Genomic DNA, 13,277 nt, shown 5'->3' with positions numbered 1-13,277 from the left:
ACAGGGGAGATTGGCAAAATATCATGAGATCTTTGTAAGGTAATTTATTTTATATTAAGTATCTGATCATAAGATATAATTTCTCGTGAATATATAATATTCACACCTATCTTCAACATGATATAGTGCATGTCAGATAGTAGCCTAGGAATCCTCCTAAAAGAAATTCGATCAACTAGGAATTATGTTTTGTGACAAATATAACAAAAGATTAGAGATTAAATAGTAAAAGTGTTTAGAAATTGAAAGCTATAATAAGTTTATGTATTTTAATACAAAGAGAGCGATAGTTCTGCAGATAAAGGGAATAACATATAGTTAATTTATGTATGAAACTCGGGAAAAAGTTCTATATTAGGTGTGTGTTTTACTATCTACTCAAAAAATAATGTACTAAACAATTCGAATTGTGAACAAAATAATTTACAAAAGAACATAATGTGTTGAATGTTAATGTTGACTTGGGCAATAAAAATAACTTGGGGCTTCACTCCTATATCTTCCAAATTTAGCTTCAAAAAGTATTCCAAAAAACTGCTGAATCAAATGAGTAACAAGGAAAAGCTCCTGCAAGATAAAAAATCTTCTTCAAGAAGCAAAAGGAAACTGCGATTGATTATCTGTCTGTTAGCTCTCTTCATTCCCATAATTGTTGCTGTCATTTCTGCTTCAATAATACTTAAACAACAAACAGAGTCCCAAGGAACGCTATTACATCAGTCTGTGATCTCATCAGACTCATGCTTCGACACCATTGCTACACTTCACTTTGCTCAAATTCTGTCTCGAGATAAAATTAACCCATCTCAGATCTTCATCCTTTCGCTTTATGCTTCACGAATCGAACTTGAGAATGTCGCTACTTCAATTGAAAAAGCAATCTCAGAGGTAGACATGATTAACCCCGAGAGTGTTGGGGAATTGCCAAGGAATGATTGAATTCTCTCTGAAGAAACTCAATGAATCGGAAATGAGTTTGGGTATCGATCCAGATGAGAAAATATTGGCGATTAATAAAGTTGTTTGGGATTTGCAGCTGTGGATTGGTGAGGCCATGGGTCAAGTACAGAGATGCTATGATTTGTTGGGGCGGAAATAAGAAGGAAAAGCTATGAAGCTCAGCAAAAGATGAAGAATAACAGAGGAATATTGCAAAATATGGATGAGATTTTGGACCTGTTTTATCCCAGAATAGGAACAGCATTAGTCTCTTTTGCTGAATTCTCTCTGAAGACACTCAATGAATCGGAAATGAGTTTGGGTATCGATCCAGATGAGAAAATATTGGCGATTAATAAAGTTGTTTGGGATTTGCAGCTGTGGATTGGTGAGGCCATGGGTCAAGTACAGAGATGCTATGATTTGTTGGGGCGGAAATAAGAAGGAAAAGCTATGAAGCTCAGCAAAAGATGAAGAATAACAGAGGAATATTGCAAAATATGGATGAGATTTTGGACCTGTTTTATCCCAGAATAGGAACAGCATTAGTCTCTTTTGCTTGGGAATATGACTATGGGCGAACTGTTTGGCTCTTTTGCTCTTGATTTTTCTTTCCCTTTCCCATTTTAGACTTTTAGTGCAAATGAGAGTGTGTTCTTCAATTGAAAAGGAACAAAATACAACTTGTTCAGCTCTTGTGTAAAAATATGCAAACAGCACACAACTAGAAGTATTGTGAAAAATATTAGTATCATGGGTGGAGTTACGGTAGTGTCGGAAAATTACATTATATATGTAGGTCAAATCTTACTTTATATTGATATATATACTATTGTTTTGGACACCCTCAAAACCAATAGAGACTCGTAGCGCAGTGGCAAGGCATTGCACAAAACTTAGTGCCCAAATTTGAATCTGTGTCTACATTTATTTATTTTTTAATGCTTAAAATCTATAATATAATGCTAGTATCCCGGTGGCAATTAGGTGCAGAGTATGCGAGATTGAATCCCTATAGGATTACTTCTTTTTTTTGAATTGTTTGGATATCTTTCATGAAATTTCTGGCTGCGCCACTGCATGGTAAACAATGTGGATCCACCTCAAAGATACTTGGCTCTCAAAGAGTGAAGAGTCAACTAATCAACAATGTGATAAAGTAGTTCATGCTCCACTTGTTGGAAAAACTTGTGATGATGGAAGAATTGACCTAGTCTTGGGCCTCTCACAATTAGCACCATCTCTTTCCCCTTCATACAAGTTCAATGATTATTATAAGGGAGATGGGAAAAATATATCGCATAACTTCTCGTAATTATAAGTATATGTTACATACATGTTTACACCTATCTACGATATGATAATGGTGTAAAATTTGTGCGTGTTAGAGGACTCCTTTTAAAAGAAATTTGGTCAACTAAACTCACAGATAAAACGAAATTAAGTTGATTTAATTAGTTTATAAGTTTAGCCAAATCGAAAGAAGTCAAACGATTCTGAGTATCAGAAAATTAATTAATTAAAGAATAAAAAATTGATGTTTCCTCTTTCTTAGCATCTTCTTGGCTTTGAGTTTTGACCTTAGCAACAAACTTTGAATTTAGCTTCAATTTTTTTCCAAAACTGTGGGAAAAAGTGAGCAGATGGAAGAATCAATTAGCACAAAGTACAAAGAAAGCCTTGTGCAAGATGAAAACTCCTCTTCAAGAACCAAAAGGAAACTACGATTGATAATCTGTCTGGTAACTCTCTTCAGTCTCATAATTGCTGCAATTATCTCTGCTTCAATAATACTTAAACAAGAAACAGAGTCCAAATCACTGTCGTTTAACCCAACAGACGCTATTCGAAACGTCTGTGATGCCATCAGTGATGATCCAGACTCATGTTTTGACTCCATTGCTGCACTTTCAGATGCCGTAATCCCCTCCTTATTATGGTCGAAAAACAGAGATAAAATTAACCTATCTCGGATCTTCATCCTTTCGCTTTATGCTTCACGGATCGAGCTTGAGAATGTCGCTTCTTCAATTGAAAAAGCAATTTCAGAGGAACATATGATTGACACCAAGAGTGTTGGGGTATTGAGAAATTGCCAAGGAATGGTCAAATTCTCTCTGAAGCAACTCAATGAATCGGAAATGAGTTTGGGTATCGATCCAGATGAGAAAATACAGGCGATTAATAAAGTTGTTTGGGATTTACAGCGGTGGATTGGCGAGGCCATGGGTCAAGTACAGAGGTGCATTGATTTGCTGGAGGATATTCCGTCGACGACGGTTAGGGCGGAAATAAGAAGGAAAAGCTATGAAGCCCAGCAAAGGATGAGGAATAGCAGAGGAATATTGCATAAAATCGACGACATTTTCGACCTGTTTTACCCGAGAATTGGATCAGCATTAGGCTCTTTGTTTTGGGAATTTGAATATGGGCTAAATGTTTGGCTTTTTTGCTTTGGGTATTTGCTCTTGATTTTTCTTTTTTGCCGCTTGTTACGTGTGTATTGATTGATCTCCATTTAGTTGTGTATTTTGTTGCTACAAAACTCGTCATTTTCCTTTCCCATTTTGGTTGGGCAATTAGCAAATTGCAGAAAACAAGTTCCTGTGTAAAAATATGTTCACAACTAGATTACTATAGTAAGCAAATATTCTGAAAAATCTTGTCATGGTAAACAATGTCCAGGAGTGGTTAGTAGCCAGGGTTCACTCGAACCTTTTCGATTAAAAATTACACTGTATATATAATATATTTTAAAAATATTCCATGTATATTCACTTTTGAAGTTTCAAACTCAAATTTCAAGCATTATATTTTTATTTTTCCAACCTTGTTAAGAAATTCTAAATCAGCCGGATCCACCTCAAAGATACTTTGGCTCTCAAAGAGTCAACTAATCTGTAATCACTAATTGGCTCTCAAAAAGTCCGTCAACTATGTAGTTTCTGCTTGACTTTGTGGAAAAGCTTGTCATGATGGAAGAATTGACCCAGTCTTCGGCCTCTCACAATTTAGCATTATCTTTTTCCCTTTCACACAATATTTTCATCTAACCAGAGACAATCCATTTCCATTCAAACTACTCTGCCATGGAATCAGATTCTGCTAGCAAAATCTCAAAGGCATCAGTTAGCCTTAATTTGAATGATCAAACGAACTCAAGAAGAAGAAAGCAGCCCAAGTGGTTCATTACTTTAATCATCTTTTTCATTCTCATCATCGTCGCCGTTATCTCTGTTTTAACAATGATTAAGCGAGATTACGAATCTGAATTACCTGCCAATAACCCAGAAAAGGCAATCCAATTCATTTGCTCGCCGACTACACACTACCAGACATGCTTTAAGTACATGTCTAATTCCCTCTACAAAAATAAAAAATTAGGATCAACAAAAATCAACTCATCTCAAGTATTCTCCATCTCACTTCATACCGTAATCGGCGAGCTCCAGAAAGTCAGTTACTCACTCAAATCGTCCGATTCCTCTACTGATCAGTCAACTGTAAGTCACTGCAACTATCTGTATTTCAACAAATCACTGAGTCAATTGAACAGTTATTTGGCGATCGATGAAGAGAAAAACATGACTATGAGATCTGAAATGCTTGATTGGCTCCAAACTGAAAGGCCCAAAATTGCGAGATGTTTGTATTCGTTGGAGTTAGACAAGGGATTGGACACAGAAAACGCGAACAATTGCTTAATGATTCTGGTGAATATGAACAGCATCTCTGAGATGCTTAATCCATCGATTAACTTTTTCACTTTAGATCCATTTCGAAGCTCGGGGAGAAGTACCGTCACTTTACTTTTCTCGGATAGAGAATTCGTGGATACAGTTTGTATTTTTGGCGTGCAGTTTATTTTCTTGCTGTTTTTGGTTTGTATTCTTTTACGTGTTTGGTAATAAATAAGCTGATTACTCAATTTTGATGTACTATGTGTTATAGTTACTCTTTGTATTCTCTATTGAATTCAGTAGTTTTAATATTTACTATCTTCTCATAGGATTATCATACAATTTAGAACAGATGAAATAATCAAATTTAAATTTTATCTATATTATTTTATCCAAATTGGTTTTTGGTCTGTCGGCAAATTAAATTAAATACTCGTAAAATGAAAAAAAGAGTAGAACGTGCTAACAGTTAACATTACCCAAATTCTTATCAACTCTTCAAACCGTGTCGTCTTCGCCTTACAGCTTTTCCAGAAAACCTCTCAAATCCCAATTGCATTTCTATGGAATCAATCAACTTAGTAAAAGGCTATGGCAAAGTTAACCCTTCTGAAGATCCATCTTCTTTCCCCAATCCCAGAGCCGCCCACAAGCGCCGTCTCACCATCGCCCTCTCTCTCACCCTCTTCCTAACTTTACTCATCTGCGCATTCGTCGGCGCGTTTATCCACGCGTCTAATTCCGACGACCACACACCATCTCCTTTATCCAATTCAGCCGATTCGCTCAAAATCGTCTGCGCAGTGACTCAGCATCCCGGGTCATGCTTTGACTCCATATCTTCCCTCAACAGCACCTCACCAAAACCCGACCCGGAACAATTCCTGAATCTCTCTCTTCAGGCGACGGTGAGAGAGTTAACAAACATCTCTTCGTTGCCAAAGACACTGATATCGAAGATCAATCACCCAGGAACCGTGTCGGCGTTGAAGGACTGCATCAGTTTGTTCGATGACGCGCTGAGTCAACTCAACCAATCGGCGGAGTTGCTGAATGTGGGTACCGGAGAGAGTACATTAACGGTGATGAAGGTGAAGAACATGCAGACATGGGTAAGTGCTGCGATGACTGATCAGGACACGTGTCTAGAAGGACTGGATGAAATGGGATCACCGTTGCTTGGAGAAGTGAAAGCGCGGGTGCAGAAAGCTAAGGAGTACATGAGTAACACCTTAGCAATTCTCAGTAATATGCCTAACCTTCTTAAAAAATTTGGTATCTCTATGCATTGAGTTAACATATCATATGCTCAATTTGTACGTTTTTTATTTTTTGGCCTGCAATTTGTATCATTGTACTTTTCTTTGTTTGTGTCTTCTCTCAATATTATTGCTGGTGTAAATTTGTGCATACTTCTTTTCCCTAACTTTTAATAATTTAAATTCATCAAATTACTTTGATTGTATATTCAAGTTTTGATGCAAGAATTACTTTTACTATATCTATGACTTATACTTAAGTTTAATTTATCATTTAAAACTCCATATCCAATCAAATATATCATATAAAATAAGAGAGATGGAGTAATTTCACCTCAAAATTGCTTTAAATTTATATATAGAGATTGTGAAGATGTAGGGCTAGTCTTGCCTACAAATTTTAAGGCCCATGCTTGAGGCCCCCAAATTCAATTTTGGGGGCCTCAAATTTCTTAAATCATGTTTAATTTATTCATGAAAAAAAATTAATTATTTATAATAAAAAGTATATATATATATATATTATATTTTCTTTGCTAACATTCATATTATTTATCCTTTTTAACTCCTTGTGCGCTTTATTTCTTCAAATCTTTGATAGTTAGAGTAATACTCTATCAAAAAATATGAATAAATAGCTGAAAAGTGCTGAACAAAGTAAATTACAAATATTTTTTTATTTCTTCGTAACTTCTCATATTAAAGAACACTCACATTATTTATCCTTTTTAACTCCTTCTGCACTCTATTTCTTCAAATCTTTGATAGTTAGAGTAATACTCTATCAAAAAATATGAATAAATAGCTGAAAAGTGCTGAACAAAGTAAATTACAAATATTTTTTTATTTCTTCGTAACTTCTCATATTAAAGTAGGGTACACCAAGTTATCATCTTTTTGAATCATTTTCTATGATTCTAACTCTTATCTTTATTTAAAATTTATCAACTTATTACTTATAGAACTATGTTATCGATTCATATAATATTTGTCTCAATAAAATAATTCTTTTCAATGTTGAATTGACAAAATCCTTTCTAAAAATAATAATTAAAAAAATTATTTGAAAAAATCATTTATAAAAAAGACATTAAGTAGTAATTTACATCTAAAAATTTAGAAAAATAAATAAATACAGATAAAATTTATTTAAATTTTAGGCCTCTAATTAAAATTTTGTTTTAGGCCTCGAATTATGTTGAGCCGCCCCTGATTGTCACTAACATAAAAAAAACTCATAAGTTGTGAAGACTGGCAAATTTGCTCATATTATTTATACAACCTTACCAAACAAGCAAAAGTTCATAGCAAAAGTATAATACACTGTCATAAAGATTTTCTAAAAAAAAGTACACCATTTATTTAGTTCAATTAAAAAAAAAAGTAAAATTGAGTATGAACTGTAGGTACTATATTTATTGAGTTGTTTGTTGGTCAATATCATTAGTAACTATATCATCATATTCATATGCCGTGAATATTTTGACATATTAGCAAAAAATTATATAGATATAAAATGATGGATTTTTTTTTTACGGAATATAAACTTATAGATCATTTTTTGTATTTGAGAAATGTGAAATTATGATATGAAATTCTCAAATCAAGCTTTTTGAAGAATTTGAAAATTCATCTGATAAGATAAAATGACATGTCTTAACATGTCTTAACACTAATTTTATCTCGTTACTTCAAATCACAAAATAAAATTACATATACAAACGCCTACCATGTCAATTATACATAATCAGTGTTTTAAAAGGCCGGGGCGTGAGGTGGGGCGTTTTACTTAGCATAGGGCGAGGCGCTATCCCTATAGATCTTTACATTTTAATATACAATATATAGTATAATAATATAATAACACAAAATTATAAAAATATATCAATATAATTACAAATATGATCAAGGAAACTCATAGAAAATAAAACTTCTAACATGATTAAACAAGTATAAATAATATAATATCTTAACTTTCTAATAATACTAGATTTTGTGGGCCCAATAACAGAAATGGTATGTTTTGGGGATAATAACGAAATTTTTGAAGCGATTGTTTGCGTGGATAAAGGAATAAGTTTTTTTATCACAAACCTGTACTTTCTTTGACGCTATTCAAGGCACAATAAGACTACCCACATACAACATTTTTGAACAATTTTATGTTGTCAATTATCACGATTTAATTTTAAGAATCAGTCAATTTTTTTTCTGTTTTTTAATAAATATTTTAAGTTGTCAATTATCACGATTTATTGTATTTTATACATAATTTTTAACGATAGATTAATTTCAAGAATCAATCGAATTTTTTTAAATGTATTTATTTTTGAAATATTTTATGTTGTCAATTATCATGATTTATAGTATTTTTACGCAATTTTTAAATATAAAAAATTTAAAAAAATAAGACAAATAAATTAAAATGGACCCAATATATGTTATTTTTGTTGTCTCAATTTATGTGACACAAATGAAATTTGGAGAGTCATTGAATATTATATATTATACTTGGGCATAAACTCTCTTACGCACGGGCCCAATAACTATTATTTTTGTCCTAATGTATGTGACACAGATAAAATATAGTGAGTTATTTAAATTTAATATGATTTTTAAATATTTTAAGTTGTTAATAATGTAATTTATAATATTTTTACGTAATTTGTAAATACTTAATATATATTACTCCACTTGTCTCAATGTATGTAGCATAGATAAAATTTCAAGAGTTAATCAAATGTTGTTAATTGTTAAGATTTACAATACATTTTACGTAGCTTTCAGTAATTTGACATTAAATAATACATATTACTACTTTTGTCTCATTTTATGTGACATTGATAGATTAATTTTAAGAATCAGTTAATTTCTTTTTTTGTGCATTTTTAATAAATATTTTAAGTTGTCAATTATCACGATTTATTGTATTTTATACATAATTTTTAACGATAGATTAATTACAAGAATCAATCGAATTTTTTTAAATGTATTTATTTTTGAAATATTTTATGTTGTCAATTATCATGATTTATAGTATTTTTACGCAATTTTTAAATATAAAAAATTTAAAAAAATAAGACAAATAAATTAAAATGGACCCAATATATGTTATTTTTGTTGTCTCAATTTATGTGACACAAATGAAATTTGGAGAGTCATTGAATATTATATATTATACTTGGGCATAAACTCTCTTACGCACGGGCCCAATAACTATTATTTTTTGTCCTAATGTATGTGACACAGATAAAATATAGTGAGTTATTTAAATTTAATATGATTTTTAAATATTTTAAGTTGTTAATAATGTAATTTATAATATTTTTACGTAATTTGTAAATACTTAATATATATTACTCCACTTGTCTCAATGTATGTAGCATAGATAAAATTTCAAGAGTTAAACAAATGTTGTTAATTGTTAAGATTTACAATACATTTTACGTAGCTTTCAGTAATTTGACATTAAATAATACATATTACTACTTTTGTCTCATTTTATGTGACATTGATAGATTAATTTTAAGAATCAGTTAATTTCTTTTTTTGTGCATTTTTAATAAATATTTTAAGTTGTCAATTATCACGATTTATTGTATTTTATACATAATTTTTAACGATAGATTAATTTCAAGAATCAATCGAATTTTTTTAAATGTATTTATTTTTGAAATATTTTATGTTGTCAATTATCATGATTTATAGTATTTTTACGATAGATTAACTTCAAGAATCAATGGAATTTTTTGTATCTTTTTCAAAACATATATATTTTATATATATATATTATTATATTATATATTATATTATATAAACTCCCTTAGAAAATAAATATATATTATATATATTATATAGTAGAAAAAATGATTTATAAGTAGAATATATAGGGAGTTTATGATGGGACATTCAAATGTCCCATCATAAACTCACTCTTATATATAAGTAGAAAAAGAATCATTATTTCTAAAGATATATTGTTATCATACCATACAATTTATCCCCTAAAAGAAAATTAACGGGAAAATGATCTGAAAAATACTTTAACTTTGGCCGAAATTACTATTACGATACCAAACTTTATGGAGGGCCTTTTACCCCCTGCATTATTTAATAGTGTAGTTAAAAGGTATATATGTGTCCACGCGGACACATTACTATTTATAATGATGCAATACTTATGATGTCCACGTGGGCACATATATACCTTTAAAATATATTATTAAATAGTGCAGGGGGTAAAATGTCTTTTTCAAAGTTCGGTATTGTTACAACAATTTCGGTCAAAATTCAGATATATTTCAGACCTTTTTCCCAAAATTAATCAATAAAACTTATTAGTATTATAATAAAAACATCACTCCATCATGAATAAAAATAAATTTTAAATAAAATATGATAATTTTGGGGAGTATAACAAAAACATGACGACCAATGATAAGTGAAAAAATAAAATTTAGCTATGTATTTTTAAAAGAAATATTACACAATATATAATCACCCTCACAGTATTACCAAATAGTAAATATGTGATACTACAACTTGTTATTTGAGTTACTCTCAATTTTCTTATTTCTATAGATTAAAAAACTATAAAGTATCATTCATTTATTCAAGAATTATGAAGGTCAACAATGTTAACTAAAGAATTTAACACATAATTTGTATAAGATCTGTTATGCGAGCCCCGAGCGTTAGGCGTTGGGCGTGCTTAGGGCATAAGTCTTACAGAACTAAGCCCCCACACTTGAGTCTCGGGGCGTTTTGCTAGAGCCTTGCCCCAGAGTGAGTCCCAACAGTGTCTTTTAAAACACTACATGTAATTATAACTATTTACCGTACAGAGTGCTCCAAGTATGGTCTTTTGGTTTCTCAATCAGTTTCTTGTACCCACTTTAATCCTATTCATTTGTATTCGTGTTGATAAGTCTCCATTTAAAACTACAAATATTCTCAATTACGTGTGAGATACAACACTCTATTTGTTCAATTTCTAAGGTAAACTTCAAATTAAACCAGACAATGGTGTTTACACTAAACTAGTGCAATTTATCATAGTTAAGCATAAACTAAATTGAAAATATATAAACCAGTATGAAGTATCTCACCTCTAGATGAGCCCCAGTATCAAAACAGAAAAAGCAGAAGATACATGTTTTTCATTGTCCTTGTAATTAATTAGTTACTAGACAGAAAGGACATGTTTTGGATCATGTGAACTTTGGCCAAATTCTGTTTGAGCCTATGTTCAAGCCAAACCCACCCCCTATTTTACAAGTACATATTGGATCAAAATATTTTCGTTGGTCGGTTCTTTCATCATGTGATGATAGGCCCAACAGTATTTGCAATAATTAGTAGGAAAACCCTATTATTTGTTGATCCACCACTAAAATCACCAACAATGCTTCCCAATTTACCTCACCACTTATCACTTATCATACTGGATTCTCGGGGTACAAAAGATTTCTAATGCCAATCTTTACTTTTATCGCAAAGTTGCAATGAAACATCGTCACAAAAAATCATATTTCTTGTAGTGAAAAGAACAAGTATAGAATTAATTATTCCGGAATAAGTGATTTCCAACCAAACAAAATACAAGGGTTGTGGTGCAGTGGTACTGGACTACTTCACCCTTAGCTAGAGGTTTCGTTTTTGATCCCTGAGTATGGAGAAAATCATGTCGAGAACCTCACCCCCGAATGGGCCCTGCAGTGCACAATCCAAATTTATTCGGAGCTCCAATGCAGACTCTGGACACGGGAGTCCGGATGAAAAATAAGAAAAAAGTTTGTATTCTAAATAGATCAAGAGTTTTAGGTTTTACATAGGCATAGCTGTTATATATGGAAGCATAAGTGAATACACAGTAATTAATTAATATATATACATATTTTTATCTGTACTCTCTAATGTTCTTGAATATTTTTATCACTGCTCATAAAATATTAATTGTAGAATTTATTTTGTATGTTAGATACACTTTAATTAATACTCTTTGTTATTGGTGACGATTGTTATTCAATTTCTAATTATGTAGATAAATATCATGTTCAATCATTAGATCATCAAACATTTTTACATATAATAATCACATTTCAGTTGGACCAACCAAATACACTAATTAAACATGATTTAAATAATGTACTATATATTATCTATATATAACATTACAAGAGTACATTATTAAGATATACTATATATGTATAGTAGTAAAATTGAGACATTATATAAAAACTCTAGGTAGCCATTATATATTATATATTTTATATTATATTATATACTTATAGAAACACTTAACAACCACTAAGAGATGCTTAGATCCGTGGGCTTTAATTTACTGCTGAAGAAGACTTAATAAAGTGTGTATAAGATCAACAGTATTGGTATCCACAGAAGGCAGTACTTGAGATAACTTCTCACTTAGATCATCCACCTCATTGTGTAGTTTTCTGATGTAATTACATGTATCTTCTAGTATCTTTGATGATGATGTTACCTGTACGTGATCAGAAGTTAATTAGTCGGGATGTATGCAAGGTGGTCCGAACAGTTGGACACTAAAAAGTGTACTACTACAAAATGATTAAATCGTGACATTATTTGGTTGTAACATGTTGCTAAAGCCAAATCTCTCTAGTCAAAAAGTACTTTTGTGGAACGTACACTGTGCCTAGACATGCGAGGAAGATTGTCTAAGGTCATATATATTAGCTGACAAACAACATGTTCTCTCCATTTAAGACAATCTAACTAAAATGGACTTTTAGACCTAACTAGAAATTAAAAAATTAACTCATTCGATGAGAATTACCTAAAACCATTATTATGAGATAACATTAATCATCAATTTCCTTAACGAACGTAGGGACAATTCAACAGTCTTCCGGAGTATTTCGTAACACATTAATTCTGTATCATAACTCTGTTCGTTTAAAGTGATCTTAATTAATTAATAATCATAACTTCGTCAATTTATCTCTTTTTTTGTTTAACGGGGTGTGATATGAGTTAGATCGATACTTATTTTGAGATGGAAGGAGTCAATGTAAGGTATACAGTTTACTAAGTTACTCCTATTTAGTAGACGTTTCTTGAGAATTGAGCACTATTAAAAATAAATACTATAAAGGTATAGTTAGAAATAATCACTACTACGTACTCCTTATGTCCAACAATACTTATTCACTATTGACTTTGCACACTTCTTAAGAAACTATAAATAGAAGAGTAATTTTACTGTATCATCATTTAAATATAATAAAGACAATGTCTTGAAAAATGTAATAGGAAAATTACTATAATTAATGATAAGGGTAAATTAGGAACTAAGTGTAAAGTTTGATTTTATAAAGTGGACAAGTATTATTGGACATTCCAAAATAGTATAGTGGAC

General features: G+C 31.2%; 3 protein-coding genes across 4 annotated transcripts in view; all 3 read left to right on the top strand.

Moving 5' to 3' along the window:
- Positions 1–1,211, top strand: part of LOC102596182 (serine/threonine-protein kinase ATM) — a 58,944-nt gene extending 57,733 nt beyond the window's left edge. The window contains exon 80 of one of the 2 annotated variants that reach the window (XM_015307372.1): positions 1,037–1,211. The gene's annotated coding sequence lies outside the window, so the exon portion shown is untranslated. Of the gene's footprint in view, positions 1–703 lie in introns of both variants that reach the window. The other variant, XM_015307371.1, reaches the window with a different exon arrangement.
- A 1,371-nt stretch (positions 1,212–2,582) lies between these two features.
- LOC107060053 (uncharacterized) lies at positions 2,583–3,446 on the top strand. Its single transcript, XM_015307358.1, has one exon. The coding sequence runs from the start codon at positions 2,583–2,585 to the stop codon at positions 3,444–3,446; it is 864 nt and encodes a 287-aa protein (XP_015162844.1).
- Positions 3,447–4,028: 582 nt separating this feature from the next.
- On the top strand, positions 4,029–5,911 carry LOC102587031 (putative pectinesterase/pectinesterase inhibitor 26). The gene is made up of 3 exons (XM_006344334.2): positions 4,029–4,235; positions 4,392–4,782; positions 5,145–5,911. Exons 1-3 carry the CDS (start codon positions 4,029–4,031, stop codon positions 5,909–5,911), a joined length of 1,365 nt encoding a protein of 454 aa, XP_006344396.2.
- The last annotated feature ends 7,366 nt before the right edge of the window (positions 5,912–13,277 follow it).

This window comes from Solanum tuberosum, unplaced genomic scaffold (genome assembly GCF_000226075.1).
Source record: "Solanum tuberosum cultivar DM 1-3 516 R44 unplaced genomic scaffold, SolTub_3.0 scf00055, whole genome shotgun sequence".
Taxonomy (NCBI): Eukaryota; Viridiplantae; Streptophyta; class Magnoliopsida; order Solanales; family Solanaceae; genus Solanum; species Solanum tuberosum.
This window is presented reverse-complemented; position numbering and strand designations above follow the sequence as displayed.

Excerpts from the sequence above, each read along its gene's own strand:
- LOC107060053 (XM_015307358.1), top strand. The coding sequence starts at position 2,583 with ATGGAAGAATCAATTAGCACAAAGTACAAAGAAAGCCTTGTGCAAGAT.
- LOC102587031 (XM_006344334.2), top strand. The coding sequence starts at position 4,029 with ATGGAATCAGATTCTGCTAGCAAAATCTCAAAGGCATCAGTTAGCCTT. Across the intron at positions 4,236-4,391 it reads CTGCCAATAACCCAGAAAAG|AAAGTCAGTTACTCACTCAA; the intron begins GCAATCCAATTC and ends GGCGAGCTCCAG. Across the intron at positions 4,783-5,144 it reads AGAATTCGTGGATACAGTTT|CTTTTCCAGAAAACCTCTCA; the intron begins GTATTTTTGGCG and ends TTCGCCTTACAG.